At 45.7% G+C, this 21,845-nt stretch overlaps 1 protein-coding gene across 1 annotated transcript in view; it reads left to right on the top strand.

The window, feature by feature from the left end:
- Clic4 (chloride intracellular channel 4) overlaps positions 1-20,652 on the top strand; it is a 59,748-nt gene extending 39,096 nt beyond the window's left edge. Inside the window, exons 3-6 of the mRNA NM_031818.2 lie at positions 6,634-6,759; positions 11,659-11,765; positions 16,277-16,458; positions 17,371-20,652. Of these exons, the coding sequence (NP_114006.2) occupies positions 6,634-6,759; positions 11,659-11,765; positions 16,277-16,458; positions 17,371-17,535 (580 nt within the window). The 3' untranslated portion in view covers positions 17,536-20,652. The remainder of the gene's footprint in view (positions 1-6,633; positions 6,760-11,658; positions 11,766-16,276; positions 16,459-17,370) is intronic.
- The last annotated feature ends 1,193 nt before the right edge of the window (positions 20,653-21,845 follow it).

Below are 21,845 nucleotides of genomic sequence, written 5' to 3'. Positions count from 1 at the left end.
TCCTGAGGCTGCTGCTTTTGGGTTCTGTTTGTATTTTTGTTTTTTTGATTGTTTATATGTCAAGTATTGTTTTGGTGTGTGTGTGTGTGTGTGTGTGTGTGTGTGTGTGTGTGTATAGAATAGTAAATATAATGCCATGCTTTGAAAATTGGTCCCTTTGAAACAGAACTCCAGAGACACAGTCCTTTCCTCTCCATTTCAGTCAGAGACAGGTGACCCACAAGAGCCAGCGGATGCCAAGCACCTGGAACTCAGCCACCAGCCTCACACCTTCCAGTTGCTGCTAGTGGGATGAATTAAATTTTAATTGAAATGAAGCCACTTACACTTCTTACAATATTAGCTCCAATTGGGTTTCCTCTTTTCTTGTTTTCTGTCTTGTTCTTTTTCTTGTTTTTGTCTGTCTGTCTGTCTGTGTCTTTCTCTCTCTCTCTCTTTTCCTCTTGTTGTTGTTTTGCTTTTCATCTAGAAATAAGATGGGGAAGAACAGAATAAAGTATTTCGGTTAGGAGACTGCTAGAGTAAACCAGGGCTACAGCCGGACGTAAGGCCTTGGCTCTGGAGCGAGTGTCTGCAGTATTTCAAGGCAGGAGCTCCGCTTTTGTCACTTAGGGAGCCGTGAACAAGCTTAAGTGAACTGTGGAATTGTGTTGAAGGCCTTTTAGGAAGTAAACTTGATGTCCTAGAGTGTTAAGCCATTACTCAGTTTCCATCACCCCAAGCTGCAGTCACTTTCTGGAAAGTATCTGTAAAAGGAGCCTTTGTGGGTCACATGGAACACTGAGGTCCTTAATGTGCCAGGGGACAACTAGAAGTCACAGATGGCTCTGTGTGACTGCAACATACAGCTCGTGGAAAAGCCACCTCCCTGCCTGGGACTCCTGTTTGGTTGCTGCTGCTTAACCATGCAGAGGTGATAACGTTGTCCCCAAATCTCCCCTCAGGAATGAAGGACCTTCATCACAACAGCTAATCCTTGAAAGCAGCTTCGTGACCTTTGTGGTTCTCAGAATCTGTACAGCTTTCAAGCAGAAAGAAGATAGACTAATTACTAGTCATTAATATTAATGGAATTGCTAATCATAAGTATGCCTGGCTTCATGTTTCATTGTTGAATAAATCCTAAATTAGTCAGATTTTATGATTATAAAACATTTGATCTTGTGTATATAGTCAGTTCTGAACCCTTAACTATTTTTTTTTTTTTTGGATCTTTTTTTCGGAGCTGGGAACCGAACCCAGGGCCTTGCGCTTCCTAGGCAAGCGCTCTACCACTGAGCTAAATCCCCAACCCCAAACCCTTAACTATTAAAGGTAAAACTGATGCAAGCTGCCTTCTTACACAATGTTTTGTGAACACAATGTGGAAGCCCTGATGACTTCGTTTGTATTAGCTTGGCCTTTTGATTTCTGTATGAGTGGTGGTAAAGTCCAGTCCCAAAGAAACTGCTGTTTACTCGGCTGGCGGGGCAGCAACTGGGAAGCTCTGCGGCTGGGAGCTTTGACAAGTCCTCTACTCAGGCTTCGCCCTCTTCCTTCCTCAGAAGTCGGTCATCCGGAAACATGTTTTTCTGGGGAGCTTAAAAGCTTCCCTGAGGGTTGGAGAGATGGCCTCAGTGGTTAAGAGCACTGACTGCTCTTCCAGAGGTCCCGAGTTCAATTCCCAGCAACCACACGGTGGCTCACAATCATCTGTAATGGGATCTGATGCCCTCTTCTGGTGTGTCTGAGACAGTGACAGTGTACTCACATACATGAAATAAATAAATAAATCTTAAAAAAGAAAAAAGCTGTGGAAGTAAAAGCTATTTACTTTGGTTCCTTCCAAGGTCTGTTTTTAAAGCACTGAGCCTTTTCTTTCTTTTATCCAATGTAAACTCTTCATAAAATAATATTTATAGAAAGATAGGCTTTATGTTTTTACCTTCCACTTAGGCATATAATTTTTTTTTTTTTTTGGTTCTTTTTTTCGGAGCTGGGGACCGAACCCAGGGCCTTGAGCTTCCTAGGTAAGCGCTCTACCACTGAGCTAAGTTCCCAATCCCTTAGGCATATAATTTATTGTGTTATAAATGTATTTATAAAGTTATGCTTTATGATTTTTGGAGTGATAAAATTGGTTTTTAGGTGGTCAAAATTTGCACGCAGTCAGATTACTTTCTTACTCATTGGAATTACTCCATGTGCACTGTTTGCACACGTGTGTTTGTGAGTGTGTGTTCACTGTGTGTGCGGATCCTGAATTAAGGCTTTGTGCATTCAGGGAGCTGTTCTGACACTGAGCTTCAGCCGTGGGCCCTCGTTTTGTGCAGGTTGAGTCTTTTTTTTTTTTTTTTTTCCTTTTTTTCGGAGCTGGGGACTGAACCCAGGGCTCTGCGCTCGCTAGGCAAGCGCTCTACCACTGAGCTAAATCCCCAACCCAGTGCAGGTTGAGTCTTGATAAAATCCTATTTTATTATTTTCTGCCTCTCATTGTTTGATCTTTTTAACTTGAGACTGAAGATTTGAAGATGTGTAAACCTTGAACTGAGTTTCTGAACCCTGTACAATGAGTTGAGAAGGAAGTAGATTATGAATGGAAGCAGTGTGAGTCTGAGGCTGAGTGGGTGACATACAGACAAAGGCCACCAAGGTCATAGTGATGGAAGATCAGCAGGCTTCTGGGTGACGACCTAAGAGGATACTCCCCCTTCCCACAGGAGGTGAAGTAATAGAAGTCTTCTAATTCAAGTTACTTTGAAAAGCAGCTGTAAAAGTCTTCCATTGTCCCAAGTTAAGGTGGGTCTGGGTCCTCCATTCTGTGCTGAGATCTTCTCACACTAAACACTCGGAGAGACAGATGGAAACCAAACCAGACTTTGAAGCAGTCCTCTTCTGCAGTTGAGAGTCCTGTCAGAATTTTCTTGGGTGTGGAACAGCTAGACACCAGTGCCGGGCAGAGGGAAGGTGGGCTCTGAGTGGGAAAATTTGAACTAATTAGTAATTAAGTCTTCTATTTGTTCCTTTGCTTTGAAACCGGGTCTCTTTATATAGATTAGGCCGGTCTTGAACTCAGCCTGTCTGTGCCTCCCAGTGCTGGGATTAAAGATGTCAGCACAAAGCTAATTTTTAGATCTTTGACTAGAATGTAGCCAAAGAAAGAGGTACTTTTTTTTTCCTAACCTAAATTAAAAGATGGAGCCAGAGAGAGGGGATGGATGGATGGATGGATGGATGGATTGATGGATGGATGGATGGATGGATGATGGATGGATGGATGATGGATGGATTGATGGATGGATGGATGATGGATGGATGGGTGGATGGATGGACGGACGGATGGATGGATGGAGGGAGGGATGGATGGGGGTGGATGGATGGATGATGGATGGATGATGGATGGAGGGATGGATGGGTGCATGGATGGATGATGGATGGATGATGGATGGGTGGATGGACGGACGGATGGATGGAGGGATAGATGGATGGAGGATGGATGGGTGGGTGGGTGGGTGGATGGACGGACGGATGGATGGAGGGATGGACGGAGGGATGGATGGGACCTGGGAAATGACTATCGCAGGGCTAACTGCAGGGTCTGTTCTGTCGGAAATCCCTTTTAATGTCAAAGTAATTTTCTCCTTTGTGATATACTTAAAGGTATTTTAAATTCAAATTCTTTGCATTTGTGGTCAGGAAGGAAGGAAGAGGGCAGGCAGGCCAGCTAATTTAAAAATAGGATAAAGAGCTGTGTGGACTGGGGCGGGTGTGGGTAGGAGCTCTTTGAAGGTATTTCGTTAGTGTTTGCTTTTTAATTATGAAAAATTTCAGACATATCAGAATAGAATTAGCCAGCTACAGTAGGTAGCCCATGCGTGTAACCGCAGTACTAGGAGACTGAGGCAGGAGCGTTAGAAAGCCCAGTGCCAGCTTGGATCTGGGTTCAAGTAAATTTGAACACAGTGAATTTGGGGCCGGCTTGGGCTATACGAGACCTTGTCTCTTTTTTTTTTTTTTTTTTTTTTTTTTATAAAGGTAGAGAAAACACTTGCCCACACCTCCTGTTCAATCATAGAACTGATCATTTTCGTGCTGTCCCATTCTTTGCTTCTTTTCTGAAATACTTTAAAGTCACTAAGGATTCTGCTTTAGCCTCCTGAGTGGCGGGGTCATGGGTGCCAGTTCCCACATGTGGCTGTGAGGGCAGTTTGTTTATTTCTATTACTTTTTAATGATTTATTTTTGTTTTATGTGCATTGGTGTTTTGCCTGCATAAATGTCTGCTTGGTGGTATTGGATGAGCTGCCATGTTGGGGCTGGGATTTGAACTCAGGACCTCTGGAAGAGCTGTCAGTGCACTTAATCTCTGAGCCATCTCTCCAGCCCCTATTTTTATTATTTTAACTTAAGAGAGTGTGTGTGTGTGTGTGTGTGTGTGTGAGTCTGTGTGTTTGTCTCTGTGTGTGTGTGTCTGTGTGTGTGTGTGTGTGTGTGTGTGTGTGTGTGTGTATATGCATGCACATGAGTGCAGGTAGCCTAGGAAGAGGCACCAGATCCTTCGAGCTGGAGTTACAGGTGGTTGTGAGCCACCCCATTCGGGTGTTAGGAACTGAACTCAGGTCCTCTGGAAGAACAAGCAGTATGTGCTCTTACCCTCTGAGCCATCTCTCTAGCCTACATGAATTAAAAAAACATGGACTGCAAAGCAAAAGGGTGGTAGACTATTCTGTTTATTGGCTTTTTTCGTTTTTTAAATGACAGTCTCTATATAGCCCTGGTCAAGATCCATCTGAGTCAGGAACAGTGTTCTTGCTGTTGGTGGTTATAACCATCAAGCTTAGCTGTCTTTCTTGGATTTTTATGCTATTTTCAACTTTTCCTAGTAGGAAAATGTCCTCCTTGTTGCATTTTGAAATGTCTTTTAAAAAAAAAAAGAAGAAATTATTATTTTTATGTAGATGACTAAACTGTCGCTGTCCTCAGACACCAGAAGAGGGCATCAGATCCCATCACAGATGGTTGTGAGCCACCATGTGGTTGCTGGGATTGAACTCAGGACCTCTGGAAGAGCAGTCAGTGCTCCTAACCACTGAGCCGTCTCTCCAGCTCCTTGGATTTCTTTAGCATTTGTGTATTTGACATTTTCTGCGTGCTCCCTTGCTCTGTCTCTTTATCTCTCAGTTGCTTTTGAGGCGGCCCTGCTTCCACAGGCTCCATCTTTGTTCTTTGTTACCCAGAGGGGCCAGGAATGGAACCTATGGTCCTCTGCCTTGGCTTCTTGAGTGCTGGGATTTCAAGAGTGCCACCGTCACCCCCGAGCTCCTCCTGCCAGTCACCTTTTCTTTTTAGATTTTATTTTCATTTTACATGAATGGCTGTTTTGTCTGCGTGTATGAATGTGCAGAGGCCACAAGGGGACATCAGATCCTCGTGGGCTGGAGTTACAGCTGGTTCTTAGCCACCGTGCGGGTACTAGAATTCAAACCCAGGTCTCCTAGAGGAGCAGCCAGTGCTCTTAGCCACCGAGACATTTCTCCAACCTCTCTTCCCTCTTGTATAATTCCTTGGACCTGTATCTACTTAACCTGTGTTTCAAGACTGGATCTCTATACCCTTGACTGGCTTTGAGCTAACTAGGTAGACCAGGCTAGCCTCCAACCAAGATCTGCTGAGAGTAAAGGGGTTACCATACGTTTGGCTCCTCTGTGCTGGTCCGAGGTAGGAAGTGTTAGGGTTGAAGCTGCAGGCAGAGCCCTAAGTCTTTTACCACCGCTGTTGCTATAGTCTTTGGATGATTTGATTTGGACGAATCCTTACAAAAGCATAGGTCTTTCTTACATATCATGAATATTTTATCCATTTTGTATTATTTCTCACTCGTTCATACCATCTTTTATGTATTGGGTGACTAGGTAGTCTTCCAGGGTCTTTTCTCTTTGTTAGCCTGTCTGCAGTGGAGATAGGAAAGGGACCAGGAGCTTGTTCTTCTCCTTCGTTTTATACCCACCCCAAACAAAGCAAAACAAAAGGAAATTGAAAAGAATGCTGGCCTGGAGACGTTTTGCTCCTCTGTGCTGGTCCAAGGTAGGAAGTGTTAGGGTTGGAGTTGCAGGCTGAGCCCTAAGTCTTTACCACCACTGTAAAACAGCCAGGCTGAATTTGGAATTCAAATGAAGGACTTTGTTTTTTATCTTTACCCCTTTATTTTAAAGCTTGTGCATGTATGCTTGTGTGTGTGCCTGTGTGTGTGTGTGTGTGTGTGTGCGTGTGCACTATACTCGAGTGCTGGCACAGTTGCAGGCTAGCATGGGATATCAGATGCGCTGTGTCTTACAGGTGGCTATGCGCTACCCTTTGTGGGTGTTGGGAGCTAAACTTGAGTCCTCTGAAAGCCATGCACGTTCTTACTGGCTGAGTCTTCTTCCAAGCCCAAGGATGAAGGATTCGTCTCTGGTTGAGAAATGAGTCACTCTGGGTTGCTTACAGCACATCATTGTATGCTGTGTGTGGCTGCTGCTCCTGTTCGCCATGAGCGGACACTGGACCTTGCTCGTTCTGACAGACTTTAAAAGTTAGATCAGATCCACTGAGACCTTGCTGCTGCCTTTTAAGAGTGAATAGTGATCTCATCTTGACCACTGTTTTGCCTAACAGGAAGCCTGCAGATCTGCAGAACTTGGCTCCTGGGACCCACCCACCATTTATAACCTTCAACAGCGAAGTCAAAACGGATGTAAATAAGATTGAGGAATTTCTTGAAGAAGTCTTGTGCCCACCCAAGTGAGTATCCGAATGTATGGCCATGCTGCATGCTTTGAAGGTTTGGCTTGGCCCCGCGACATGTCCTGAGGGTCTTTAACTTCTCACAGCATTGATTGGAGTAGCCAGGACACGCTTGTAAGACTAATACCTAATCAGTACAGAATGGGCTTTCTGCCTAGACTTTCTAAGCAAGGCTAATCCAGCTAATCCGGCTACTGGTGAGCAAGATAGGCTTGCAGTTGGGAAGTCTAGATGGGCAGAGGCCACCAAAGCTGCCGTGTGCTCTTGGGCAGTTTGAAGGGAGCTTTCTGAAGCAGTCACCTGGGATTCCTTAAGTCATTCCAAACGTTCACGTCCCACATGCACTGTGATGTTAATTAAAACTGCAGATAGAAAGTTTGTATTCAACTTTCAGTTTTAAAGCATTATTAGTTTTCTTTTAGGCTTTTCCATCTTAATTAACCTTAAAATATATTTCTTTTTTTTTTTTTTTTTTTTTTTTTTTTTGCTTCTTTTTTTTGGAGCTGGGGACCGAACCCAGGGCCTTGCGCGTCCTAGGCAAGCGCTCTACCACTGAGCTAAATCCCCAACCCAAATATATATCTTTTATTAAGGAAGTATTTATTTGTGTGTTTTATATATTTGAGTGTTTTGTCATTATTGACAGATGTGAGCCAACATGTGGGTGCCGGGAACTGAACTCAGCACCCCTGGAAGAGCAGCCAGTGCTCTTAACTGTGAGCTGTCTCGTAACTCCAAATATGTTTTTCTTTTTTCTGACCCTCCTTTCTTGCCAGTTGCTTTTACTTTTCCTCTTCATGTCCAGATGAATTTCCCAGAGATGGGATGACTGGGTCAGACGGTTCCAGAAGAAGCTGCTCAGCATCCTCCTCATCTCTCCACCAGCCCTCCATCACCACTCCTCATCTCTCTCTCTACCAGCCCTCCGCCACCCACTCATCAATCAGAGACAGCAGAACAGCATGGGTCAGGAACTGGGGCTTAGCCCCTGCTCTCAAAAAAAGCACAGCAGTAGCCGGGCAGTGGTGGTGCTGGCCTTTAATCTCAGCACTCAGGAGGCAGAGGCAAAGCTTATCTCTCCAAGTTCAAGACCAGCCTGGTCTAACTAGTGTATTTTAGGCCAGCCAGGGAGACCGTGTCTCATAAAACAAAATGAAAGCACAGACAGACACAAGTGGAGAGACAGAAGTAGCTGGAGGAAATGTTTGTTTAAAGAAGAGACACCACTGAAACTAAGTTTTACTATTTATTTTTAAGCCATCTGGTGAACTGCGGGAGGAGCTAGGAGCCATCCTGCTGTCTGTAATTAGCCCATTACACAATGGGCTATGTGTGATGTGAAGAGAACTGCCCCTGGGTTAGCAATTCTGTGGTAAACCCGAAATTGCATTCTCTTAATCCTGCTCTACAGTGCTTAAAAGCCAACCAGCAACCTCGTCCTTCCTTCTTTCACAGTGTAAGGGTTTCAAGTTTCTCTTGTCACTGCTTCCCAGTACTCCTGGTGTCCTCTGTTTTCTGAAAAGTGTAGAACAACACACAAAACTATCCTGGTTCTGTTCCCACCCGTCCCCACCCGTGCATCTTATCTGGATACAATAAATGGAGCCAAGGCCTCTGCCCTGCAGGCAGGCTTTATGCTCCCAACCTAGAGCATGGGTCTGGCACTGGCACCAGCTCAGGATTGTTGCATCACAGAAGCCTCTAGAGATACTCATGACGCGCCTTTCACAACTGTTACATATTTGTTTTAAAATCAGTGTGTGGATATAGTGGTGTGTCCACTTTGGCCAAACAGGCGTTTTCTTGTGTTCTCTTCTACTCTTCAGAGTAGATATTAGGAAAAATAGAGCTAAAAGCAAAGCATGCTGGGTTCTTGATGCCCTGTGCTTTAAATTGGACCTGGAAACAAACATTTTCACTCTCTTTTCTTCTTACTATTTATTTATATGTTTATGGAGACAGGGCCTCCCTATGTTGCCTTGGCTGGCCATGCTGGCCCTGAACTCAGACCCACCTGCCTCTGCAACTAAAGGAATGCCCCTCCATACCTGTAATCACACACACACACACACACACACACACACACACTTCACCTCCATTTTCTGTGGACAGGTTTATAAAGCTGCTGTAACTGGAGATGGTTTTTCCTTTCAGTTTAAACACACATATCTTTCTGTTTCAGTGTTCATACTGTGCTGAGTTCTTTCCGGGGGTATTTTCTTTCTTCTTTATGTGCAGACTGAGGCGTTTGAGTAAAGTTTTATGTACATAGTGTTGCTACTTTTTTTTGTTGTCGTTCTTCTTCCTCTCTCCTAGTCCTTAAAAAAACAAGGTAGGCCAACATGTGCAGAGGCTGGGGTTGGAGCTGTGAGCCCTGTGAGGCCACCCCTGCAGGGCCTGACACACGGGCATAGTGCAGTCTGGACACACCTTTTCTGTGAGAAACTACAAGGTGTAAGGGCCTTGTCTTGTTTGTGGGGTGAAGGTGGGGTGGGGTGAGGTAGGGAGAGTACTTATTGTTGTCATTGTTACTATTACTTTATTAATTTAGTTAGTCTTTTTTTTTAAATAAACTACTTATCCCACAGCTTTAAAACTTGATGCTTTTAAAGTTTCATTTACTGTGTCTGTGCTTGAATTTACTGTGTCTGTGTCTGTGTGTGCAGGAGCCTGTGGAGGTCAGAAGGTGTTTGGTCCCCTGGCACTGGACACACAGTGTGGCTTTGAGCCTGCACACATGGCTGCTAGGAACTGAAACCCTGTCTTCTGTGTAAGAGCAGCAAGTGCTTTTAATTACTAGCTGTCTATCTTACTTACCATGACCAAGGCAGCTCTTCTAAGGACAGCATTTAACTGGGGCTGGCCTACAGGGTCAGAGGTTCAGTCCATTATCATCAAGGTGGGAGCATGGCAGTGTCCAGGCAGGCATGGTGCAGGAGGAGCTGAGACTTCTACATCTTCATCTGAAGGCTGCTGGTAGAATACAGACTTCCAGGAAGCTAGGATGAGGGTCTTAAAGCCCACACCCACAGTGACACACGTTCTCCAACAGGGCCACACCTCTAAATAGTGCCAACTATTTAGAGGGCAAACTATCACACTGTCTCTCCGCCCCCAGAACTGAGCTTTGTTGCTAGAGGTGAAAGGATAAATAGAAGGGACAGGCATCGGTGTGTAACCCACAGTGTGCGCTGTATGGGGTTTATTTTGTGACTTCAAACTCATGACCCTCCAGCCTCACAAGTACAGAGATCACATGTGCACTGTCATCCATGGTGGAGGAATTTTGCACAATGGACTTGAGGAAGGCACAGGTGGGCTGAAGAGGTGCCATGTCCCCTGCATGGCTCTGTTTGATGCTCAGTGAGGGAAAATCCAGGGACGCCAGCCTTGGAATTAGCTGTCCGCCCAGGTGGTGCAGGTTGAGTGCTACAGTGAGGAAGAGCGTTCAGCACATGCATGATTAAGGTGAACTCACTCCATTGGTCATTAAGACACCTGGTGTAATTGATGTTGATGGGAGAAGTTGCTAGTGTTAAAACCTGAGAAATTAGAGACTAGGTGGACCGGTTTAAAGGAAAACCTGCTTGAGTTTTTTTAGAAGATAAGCCCTTTTCTGAAATCACAATAGCAAGCCCAGGAAATATAAACTAGTGTGATTCCAGCACTTAGGGCAGGAGGGCTGAGTTTGAAATCAGCCTGGAATCAATCAATCAATCTCTCTCTGTCTCTGTCTCTCCCCCCCCCCCCCGCCCCGTGTGTGTGTGTGTGTGTGTGTGTGTGTGTGTGTGTGTGTGTGTGTGTACTGTGTTGTGTCATAATACAGTTTAAGACCTGCAAATTTTGTTTCACCTTCATTTTAATTTAAGGGAAACAGACCAGGCAGCATCTTCCGGAATAAGTTGAAACAAAGTAGTTTAGTGTGAAATTTTACCTCACAGTTCATTTTCCAGAGCCTTCCAGATGATTAACATTCTGTGCCAGGGCTCAGGGTCTGAATGTCTCTAGCTGAGACTCTGAGGTGAGGCAAGCCCTGCTGAAGGCAGGAGGAGCAGCCCAGCCTTTCCCAAAGACTGTCCACTCGGGGAAGAAACACTGCGTATGTGTGGCCGAGACTTAGAGATACAGTGCGCACGAGTGCACACACCTCTTCCAAGCTGCTGTGCGCTGTCTCTCTTAAGCTGAAAACTTGGTCACAACACAAAAGAGGATTCAGTATGGTGTCTGAGATCCCATTTATCTACCGCACAGCACTGTGTCCTGAATATACTCCAGCCTGTTTAGCACAGAGGGAGTGGGAAAGCCGGGCGCTGGTTGGCAGTGAACGGCCCACCTCCTCCTGGTTTTGTCCTCAGCCGGCTGTGGATGATCACGATGCTTGACCAGCCTGGGCTCCTCTGCTGGCTGGCTCCCTCACTCTGCCGCACAGGCTCGGGCAGTGCCTGCATACTAAGCAGCCAGCTGTGAGAGCCCTGGCCTCTGGTGCTGAGACTAGAGCAAGCGAGGAAGCCTTGCTTTTGTGTCTCTGAGACCCTTTTAAAGTTGTCTTCTGATAGCCTCCTCATGCTCATGGCTGCCGTGTTGGACGTGAAGATGGAGTGCATTCCGTCCCTTGACAAGTCACCATTTCTGTAGCATTCTAGTCATTAAGTGGAGGTGGGAGTGGATGCCCTTGGATTGCCAAGAATATTAATATGTGAATAAAAACACCAGGCAGAGCTTTGTTTCCTAAGGGGGAAAACATTTGAAAAGTGCCATAGAAAACAGATGGTGGTGTTTCTTAGATCAGTAACTGTTCAAAGATGTCTGTAGCCAGCACAGTGGTCTGCTGGTGACAGGACTTGAGCTGATGTCATCTGGAAGGATCCGTAATCCAGTTTTACGTTTTCTATTTAGGTACTTAAAGCTCTCACCAAAACACCCAGAGTCAAACACTGCTGGGATGGACATCTTTGCCAAGTTCTCTGCGTACATCAAGAACTCAAGACCAGAGGCTAATGAAGGTAAAAAAAGAAAATTGGATTGTCCCAACAGAAAGCAAAAGGAACAAAAACTCAACAAACAGTATGAGCTGTTACGAAGACAGCGAGTGTAAGGGAATGTGTGAGGTTCAGGCTTTCCTTTAAGGATCTGAGCTGTTAGTCGGGAGAGCGATGAGACCCTGGAGGAAGCTGTTGAACTGCTGTCTTCCAGCGTATGCCTCACGGCCTGGCATCTGGTGGGTAGGTGTGGGATGGGAGGCTGCTGAGTTCTCAGACACTGAGGAGTTACCCAGAAGGCTGCAGAGAGCTGGGGTACCCTCAGGGCAGTGGGTGGAGCAGCTGTGGCGGGTGCTGAAATAGATGGATTTAGCTTTGATGAGTTGATTACTAAATCTCTTGTTTATTATGGGGCTCCGGTAGCCTAAAGTTAGCTCCCGCCTTTTGTTGTGCCTGTGTGCTAATTTAGTGAACACTTTTTGGAGTGGCCTTCAGAGGGTGACTAGACTCAGCAGCCCTCAGATTTCTTTACATCATAAAACGAGAGTTTTTGTTTCAGGTCATTATTATGGTGAAGATAGTTTAGTAGTGCAGATACAGTTTGTTTGTTTGTTTGTTTTAATTAGAAGATAGTGTGAGGCCAGCCTGGACTACATGAAACTCTGTTTAAAAAAAAAAAAACATACTCCAAACACCAAAAGTTAGAGCAGTGATAAAAAGAAACAGAGATCAGCACCCTAAAAATATCTGGAGTTCGCTGTGGCTGGAGGCAGGGTGGGAGCTTGGGCTGGGGTCCAAAGGCTCTGGCAGCCCATGGGCTGGCCCGGGGGTGGGGGTGGGGTGGGCGGCGGTGGGCGGCCGTGCTGTTAATAGCAGCAGAGACCTAAGAGCGAAGCATGAGCTGACTTCCCTGCTATTTCAGTCTCCAGCTATGGCTCCTTCCTAGGATCTGGTTCAAGGTTATAGCGGTTCATAATTCACTCTGGGATTTCCATGTCTTTGCTCTTGGTTTCTGGAATGTTTTTCTTCAGTGAAGGGGAAAGGGACCGTTTTAGTGCCCGGGCCTGGCATACATCTATTTTTATAATGTGTTCTGTGGCTGCCTTGGTTTAGAAGCAATTTTCTTGAGTAATTGGCCGTTTTCCTGACTAATGTTCTGTCCAAGCAATTTATACCCTAAGCAAATGGCTAGGCTGGAGCCCCTGCTTCCCAGAGTGTTTGGGCTGCCTGCTTGCCGGGCCACCGGGTTCACAAAGCCGGCTTTTATACCCAGGCCTGCTAGCTGGCCGGCTTGGTGCTCTCTTGGTCATATTTTTATTTCTGTGTGCAGTGTTTGAGGGCTGGAGAGGTGGTTGGATTTCTTTTACTACTTGGTGGGGAGGAGAGGAGAAGAAAATGAGTTTTCCTTTGCCTTGCGGGTGAAGGCTGGGGGAGGGAAAAGTGACTCACTTAAGTATAACGTTGTATTCTATTTTTTATCTGTCAAGTTATTATTGCCTTAAGTGGCCACCTACGCCTGCTGTCTTTACAATGTAAGAAAGGGGGCAGAGCAAGCACCTAACATGGAGGGCTTTGTATTCAATACCTGTTGGTAAATAGGAATTCTGGTTGCCAAGGTACTTTTTTCCAGAAGGGCCTGCCACTGTCCCAAGACTTTAGAAAACACTTAAATCAAGTTTGAGCTGAGTGCTTGTCCCCTGTGTGGTGTGTGCTGCGCTCAGTTCTCTTCCTGTTGCTGAGCAATTGCGAGCTTTCAGTAAGTCTGGGCGGTGGGGGCCGCACCTCCCAACACTCATAACCCTGGTTTATACTAGTGTTTGCTTTACCAGCCTAGTAAATGTTTATAGAATCCAATATATTTGAATATTTTAAAGGTCTTTAGGGCCCAAGTCTAAGGACTTAGATGTCTGGTGCATTGGCCACGTGAACATGGGTCAGGGCCAACACTTAGCCCGAAGCACAGGGTAAACTAGTAGGATTTAGTGCGTGAACTAAAGGGAAATGGGGTGGAGGGGCCGTGAGGCAGGGGGAGAGATCTAGTTAGCCATAACCTAACCACTGAGAGAGAAATGGACCAGGCTTGTGGAGTGCATCTTTAATCCCGCTGCCACTGGAGCAAAGGCCAGCTAGGGTGATAGTGTGAGACCTTACCTCAAAGTTAAAATTCTCAAAATTAGGATATCCACTCTGGGATAGAAGAACCCAGAGCTGCTCGCAGACTAGGCGAGGGCTCTAACACTGAGCTGTACCCTAGCACAACTGTGTGTGTACTTTAACAAGAGGAATGTTTGTATCACAGTTAATACTTCTGCCTTGAGTCTGCACATTCAAACCACACGAGGAATAGAGTAAGCTATGCTTATTGGAAAAGTGTTCAGGGATAATTTTTAAAAGATACAAATTCATTCTTTGAGACAATCACACGTGACAGGATGCATTTTGATCCCGTTCACTCCGCCCCTCCCACCAACCCCACCAGATCCACCTCCTCCCCCCATCTTCCAAGTTCATGTTTTGTTTTTGATTTTTAATGGCCCACTGTTTACAATTTGCAGTTCATGTCTTCCTGGGTGTGGGGTTATCCACTGGAGCGTGGGTGACTCTCCCTCCCCCAGAAGCTGTCAGCTGTCAGTAGTTCCTCAGCTAGGGGTGGGTTCACCAGTCTCCCCATTCCCATGCTGGAATGCTGACTGGTTTGGCCTTGTGCAGGCGACCCTAGCTCTGTGAGTTCATGAGTATAGGGTCCTGTTGTGTTCAGAAGACAGTTCTCTGATCCTCCCTGACTCACAATATAATTTCAGTATGTAATTCAATAACATATCCAAAGTGACTGGGAGTCATTTTATATAAAACTGTGGTGTAGTACACGGTCACATTCTTGTGCATTATAAATGCTTCTTGCTGCTGTGATCCCAGCACTCTGGGGACCCAGCAGGAGGTGACAGTACATTCCAGAGTAGGCTGGCTACAGAGCGATCTCCTGGGCACCCCCACATCCCCTCAAGTCCTTCCAAGTCAAAACAAGTCTGCCTCCTGCTCTATAAACGCTCCTTATGTAATAGGAATGTTATCTGCCATTCCCAGTTGTTAGACCTTGTAGATGGCCTCTTTGACCGTGCCATCCGGTACTGTGCCTGAGCTGGATTACAGATGAGATGACATCTTACCATTGGCCCTCAGCTCTCCTGGATGCAGATTATAGCCCTGTGCCACCATGTCTAGCTACTTTATGCAGTTTTTGCCAAAATTGGAAAGACTGTATCAGTTTGTGTTTCCATTAACCTCGAGGTGTTCATTTCCATATGTGCATGTCTTTTATGTTTTTGCTGTATTTCCATAGGCCAGAAACATTGTTTTTTATTTTAATTTAAAGCTGTGTATACTGCACTGCCTTTTTTGTTTGTTTGTTTTTAGTATAGCTTCTTAGAGATAGAGATAGGAGAGTGACAGTCCTCTGACTTCCAGACAGATGACTTTCTGGTGACCTGCTGCTGCCTCCCAGTGGTTAGTCCTGGTGCCGCCTGATCCTTAGTACAAGCACCTTTGCCTGTGCTAAACTTTACAACTTTATTCCTTTCATTGGCAAGCACTAGTTTGGACTCCTTAGTGCCTGTGTCTCTTTTTCATTGGTGACACCTTACGATAGTACATAGGCTATTATTAATAATAATGATTAGCATAGGGGCTGGAGAGATGGCTCAGCGGTTAAGAGCACTGGTTGTTCTTTCAGAGGCCATGGGTTCGATACCCTGCACCCACATCACAGCTGACAGCTCTAACTCGAGTCTCAGGTGGTGCAATACACGGTGCACAGACACACATGTGGGCAGAACACCCGTACACATGAGATAAAAATAAAAGTTTAAAAACATTTAAAAGATAATGCTTAACATAAATTATAACTGATTTCCTCTCAGTTTTCATTGGTTTTTATTCAGTTTTAGGATTCTCTTAAGATCCAAGTACTGGGAAGGCAGAGGCAGGTGGATCTCTGAGTTCAAGGCCAGCCTGGTCTACAGCGGGAGTTTCAGAATAGCCAGGGATACACAGAGTACCCTAACTCAACAACCCCTCCACACACAAAAAAAGGACTGTAATATTTATTTTTCTTTTCAGGAAAATTTTATTTTCAGGACTGCTCTTGGCCCCTTGTGTTAGCGGGGAGCGCCCAGGCTCCCAGGCTTCCTGTTTAGGTTGTTTGTACAGGCATTGGTGCCTCTTGACACATTTCTTCCTTAGCGGGATTGTGCTTTCCATCTTGGAAGAATTTCTCCTAGCTGTGAAGTAGACTTGCCTTTCCCCACATATCATGGCAACTTAAATATCAGTGGGGCTGAGCCAGGGCGTATTTGTGTACAAATCATGCAGGTGCTTTTGTTGGTTGGCAAGATAGAACCACTCTGCCCTTGCCGGAAGGAGCATGTGGCAAGCTCTTGTTCTGAGGGCCGAGAGTGAGAGAGAAATTGGCCCCGTTACTGGGGCACGCCCCTGCTCAGGGCTGGGCTTCCTCTCTGACGTGCTCTCGTGTGTTTCAGCACTGGAGAGGGGGCTCTTGAAAACGCTGCAGAAGCTGGATGAGTACCTGAATTCTCCCCTCCCTGACGAAATCGATGAGAACAGCATGGAGGACATCAAATCGTCCACACGCAGGTTTCTGGACGGCGACGAGATGACATTAGCAGACTGCAACCTGCTGCCCAAGCTTCACATTGTCAAGGTAGGCCTGCTCACCGGGAGGACGGTGCCGCTGGGAGCACCACTCCCTCACCAGAGCCATCTCTACCCCAGCCAGATCAGCACAGTAGATGTATCCTAGAGCTAACTAAGTAGAAAATCATGTTTAAAAGTCAGCGGATCAGGAACATGTAACCCTAGTGCTCACAATCGGGTATGGGCAGGAAGACCAGGATTCCCTCTCAAGGCCAAAGTGAGTTACAGGAAGCTGTTCCAGGGAGAAAATTTTGAGATTTGAGCAAGAATTTTGTTTTCTTTTTCTGTGGCTAAATTAAAACTAAAGGGATGTAATAGGTAACTGTGAACCGGACTGACATTGTCCAATTCTGTGTGGTGGCCATGACCTAGCGTTTCCATTCAAGGCCACAATGTTAATTCTGTCAGACACCAAATTCAATGCAATACCAATGACCGTTTGTTGCACAGTAAAGATCTACGACGAGAAAAGATGGTTTCAGAAGCTGGCGGACAGCCTCAGCATTTGGGAGGCAGAGGCAGATGAGGCTCTGTTGAAAAACAAACTAAAAAAGGAAGAAGAAAAAACAAACTCAATAGTCTGTGTTGAGACAAATATTTATCCAGTGATGCTTAGCCATCTCCAGGTCGAAGGCTTTCTTAGCTACTGTTGAGTTTCCGAGTGCCCGGAGCAGTGTCCCAGTCTGCTCTCTGAGTGTGAGCATGGTCACCTTGGTAACCTGGGAGGCCAGACGTGGGTGCCTTTCTGTCCTCAGAGTTGCAGGCACTTGTGAGCTGCCCAACATGGGTGCTGGGAATGGAACTCCTGCCTTAGAACGTGCTGATAAAGGTTTTTAGAATTAATAGTCTCTCTAGTCAGACATTCCTTGTGTGGGGACTTCGAAGATAGATGTAACTCTCGATCTATATTTCATTTCAGGTGGTGGCCAAAAAATACCGCAACTTTGACATTCCCAAAGGCATGACGGGCATCTGGAGATACCTGACAAACGCCTACAGTAGGGATGAGTTCACCAACACCTGTCCCAGCGACAAGGAGGTGGAAATCGCGTACAGTGACGTCGCCAAGAGACTTACCAAGTAGACAGCACTTTTGAAAGCAATGCCTTCAGAGTCCCCCAAGACTATGCTTTCCTAACAGACGGCTCCTGCCTCCTCTAAGCAGACGTGTATTTTGCATGAACACACAGTTACTCGAGACTAGGATTAAGGGTAGACAAAGTAGGTCTCTCCAGCGCACACTCCTAAGCAGTATTATTCTAAACTCTTCTACCCAGCCCACCCGCCCTTCCCTGCCCATCCGCTGGCCTCCACTTTGGAGACACTTTGCCACAAGCCTGTCACCTAAGAAGCAGTTTGCTGTCACTCTGGAGCCCCAGCCATCACGTCCATTCACTCTGTAGAGGGCAGAACTGGAGGTGCAGCGTTCGGCCATTAGAATAGTAGCTGCGACATCAGTGGACCCCACGCTGCTGTCCATGCATGGCACAGGAATGTTTATGTAGTGGGAGTTGTAATATTGAGTAAGGAATCTGGAAAGCTTGCTACCGGGTTAATATGCTGTTTCAGCCTAGTTTGCCCTGGGGTATCTAAGACTGCTTCTGCAGAGACGCTGGTTTCTTAGTAGACACTTAATTTTGCCTAAAATGTGTCATTTGTATAAATTGTAACATCCAATACTACATAGAAAGTGAAGGGCTGAGGGTTGGGAATTCATTTTCAAATGATGAGATGATTGGCTGGGTTCTCTGTCTACCTTACCTGCTGTGAGGGGCTCTCCTAGGGCCGCTCTTACATTTACAGCTGCCTTCTTTGTGACAGACTTTTTCTTTTCTCTTTTTTGTGGTGCTTGGGATGGGACCCAGGGCTTTGTGCAGGCCTGGTAAGGCTCTGTCCCTGGGCTGCACCGAGCCCCACCTCTCTATGGGTGACCGTATGTAATCCTGACAAAGACCAGCATGTGAGCCACTCAGAAGTTAGCCAGGATCGGGGGAGTTTGCCGAAGTGCTACGTACACTTTACTGTGGAGAGGGGTGAAGAGTGTGCCACCTTAAACTCCGTGACGCTCAGGCTGCCACGGGCTCCTGTCCCACCTCCATTTGCATCAGACCGAGTGAGGGGTCCTTCACTTCTCTGGGGATAATAGTGGTTGTCATAGTGAGTGTGTATTTTCCAGTTTTGCTTGTCAGTCCCCGCAAAGAAGAGGAAGCCTCTGATTTCTTGCTGTTTGGTTTGAGACAGGATGTTACTCTGGAGCCCTGGTTGACCTGGAGCGTCATAAGTAGACCACGCTGGTCTCAAACTTATGGCACCTCTCCTGCCTTCGCCTCCTGCATGCTGGTGAGGATTATGGGCCTGCACACCATGTCCGACTTTTTTTTTTTTTCTTCATTTTTTAAAACAGTCTAAACTAAGTTGTTTGCAGTTTAACAAATGAGAAATGAGCTTTGTAAAAATAGAGGCCACTCCCACCCAAACAAAATGGCCTTTCTCAGTAGTCCCCCAGAGCCTGCTTGTGACTGTCTATATTTGCTACATTTTTTTGGTGATTTTTTTTTTCTTTTTTGAAGCATGTCAGGAAGTGCTCTGCTCTTTCTTCGACTTCTCCCTCCCCAGTTGGCTGCTTTAAGGTGCCTATGCTTTCTTTCCCTTTGGTGTGCTGACACTTAATAAACGCCTGCTTTATGGAAGCATTCTGACTCATAAGCAGCTCCCTTTAAAACTTAACAATAATTCCTTAGCGCGGGTGTCAGGAAAAGCTTGACAGTGGCCCCTGTGGCTCAGGGAGACTCCTTGGCCGCAGGCTTCACCCTTCCTGCTGATCTGGGTGTGAGCCCCCCATCACGGTGCAAACTGGGTGGTGGTCTGCGTTCCAATGGGAGGCACTATCTTTTCTCCTTGGAGAAGTGACCCTGCAGTGTCTCTGTGGGTGGAAGTGTCCCAACTTTGCTTGGTGATGACGTGGCCGTGGGTGGGGTTGAGTCTAGAGGTGTGTCTGTTCTTTTTGTGAGTGGGCCAAGCGATGGCTGCTGTCCTCCTCGCAACGGAGGATATGCAGGACGGAGAAGAGGACGTGCTTTAGTGGGTGTGAGATGCCCACGCTTGAGTGTTTATTCTCTGTGGCTTCCTAAATTGACTCTCGGTTGTTCTTACTATCTCTGGATATCCAAGGGAAGTCTGTCTAGGTTTTGCAAAGGCAGAATTGTTTTTCTTTATAGAGAGGGACAGTTTTATATCAAGAAAGTCAAACAGATTTGCGTTTGGCAGATGGACAGAAGCTATAAAAGAAAGACCCCGCGGCAAGCACCCTGCACTCTGCGAGGTGGTCATGGCTTACAATCTTGACATGGGAGATGTGAGTGTTTCCATGTGGCTGATGCCGTGCACGGGCTGACGGACGTCCATGCGAGTGGCTCCCCCTCTGCTCTTGTCTAACCTCCTTTTTAAGCCCTCTGTCTTGGAGCAGGGATTCTGAACGGAGGCTCCCTATTTTCTAGTGGATACTAAGAAACTATTAAGCAGCGGGACGCCTCGCAGTTTTAAGTATATAACTTCCTTTTTGATATAGTACAGACTTTGAATACAATACAATTTTCTTGGTAACATTAGCTTTCATAGCTCTAGACTCATGAGCAGTTTATACTGTTGAGAGGTTCTGACTGGTTTGTGCACAGGCGGACCGGCTCTAGAATCTAGGCAGTTATACTTCCAGAACCTCTGTGTTGCATGTAGATAGCATTTATTTCTGCATATTTAAAAAACCCATTTAGGAAATAAGAAAAAAATGAGAAGTAGAAATTATTTTTTCATGAAGATTTTGGTCCACACCTCACTGTGTTGTAACGGATTCACCAGTTTCTTGAGCTGGCAATAATCAACATTTGGTTCAGATAGAGAGAGAGAGAGAGAGCAAGAGAGCATTTGTTAGCAAAACTCACAGACTTCTGAAAGTTCATTGTTGTAATGATCAAAGTGGGGGAAACAAATTATTTTATCAAGGAAAAAAAGTTGAGTCCCAAGCCATAAAAGTTGGACTCCCAGGCGGTAATGCTGGACAGCCTTGGAGCATTTCATGGGATTCCTTGGGTAGGAATGAAAGCTCTTTACAAAATGCTTGCATTTTCTTCTCTCTGGAACATCAACACCAGTATATTGCTGGCAGCTATTGTATTAAAAAAATAAATATATTTTCACTATCAAAGGATTCTTTTTTTATTTTCCCCTTCATGGACATAACTTGGTTTAACGCTGTTTGAGACCACTTTTCTGATTCAATCCAGTGCGTTTGTGAGGAAGGAAGACGGAATGCTTATCAACTCACAACAGGTACAGAGAATAGTTTAGTAGACACCAATACTCACAGCAAGCTAGAACAGATTTTAAAATGGTCATTTTCTTTTTTCTTTTTTCTTTTTTTCTTTTTTTCGGAGCTGGGGACCGAACCCAGGGCCTTGAGGTTGCTAGGCAAGTGCTCTACCACTGAGCTAAATCCCCAACCCCAAAATGGTCATTTTCATGTGTGTGCATGCACACATGTGTGCTCATGTATGTGGGTGCAGAGAGCAGAAGCAGGCATTAGAACTCTGGAGCTGGAGTGACAGGCTGCCTGGCATGGTCCTGGAGAGGAGCACTGTACAGTTTTAACTTCGGAGCTCCCTTGTGACAGTCAGGAGTTGTCCTGTCACAGCCGACATGGTCTGCTCGTCACAGCTGCTGTGCAGTCCCCCTAGCAGCACAGCGATGCTGGAAGGTGTAGGAATGGGTGGAAGCGAGAAGAAGGTGGTGTTTAGAGGGTGGTGTTTGCATACGTGTATGTGCAATCTAAAATAATGTGCAAATTCTTAACAGTTCAACTGAATTTCTACATGCAGCATTAGATAGCAAAAGTTGGAGCCTGGGGAGATGGCTCAGCAGTTAAGAGCACTGGTTCAGAGATCCTGGTTTGAAAACCCAGCACCCACAGAAGTGGTTCATAACCAACTATGACTCCATCCAGCCCTATAGGAACTGTAGCCCTCTTTTGGCATCCTTGGGCACGAAGCATGCATGTGACACACACATACATACAGACAAAACAGCCAGTTACATAAAAAGAATTTAAAGATTTTAAAAGTCAGATAAATGCCATATATTCATACTAAGCAAATAAAGTTAAACTGCTAGCATCACTTTCCTTGGGAGGAAACCTGGGTGATAGACGAAAAGTAAGTGGGAGAAATGTGATCTAGAAGTACCTGTTGTAAAAGGCTGTTTTAAGAGAGAAAAACCAATCCTAAATTGGTAGCTATGTAAAGTCAAATCTGGCAAAACATAGATGATTCTTTTGTGGACAAACTACAAAAGTTTGAAAGACTAACTAGAAATCTGCCCAGTGCGGATAGATGTACCATGTTC

This window comes from Rattus norvegicus, chromosome 5 (assembly GCF_036323735.1).
Source record: "Rattus norvegicus strain BN/NHsdMcwi chromosome 5, GRCr8, whole genome shotgun sequence".
Classification (NCBI taxonomy): Eukaryota; Metazoa; Chordata; class Mammalia; order Rodentia; family Muridae; genus Rattus; species Rattus norvegicus.
The sequence above is the reverse complement of the archived record's forward strand: the minus strand, read 5'-3'. Positions and strand labels throughout refer to the sequence as shown.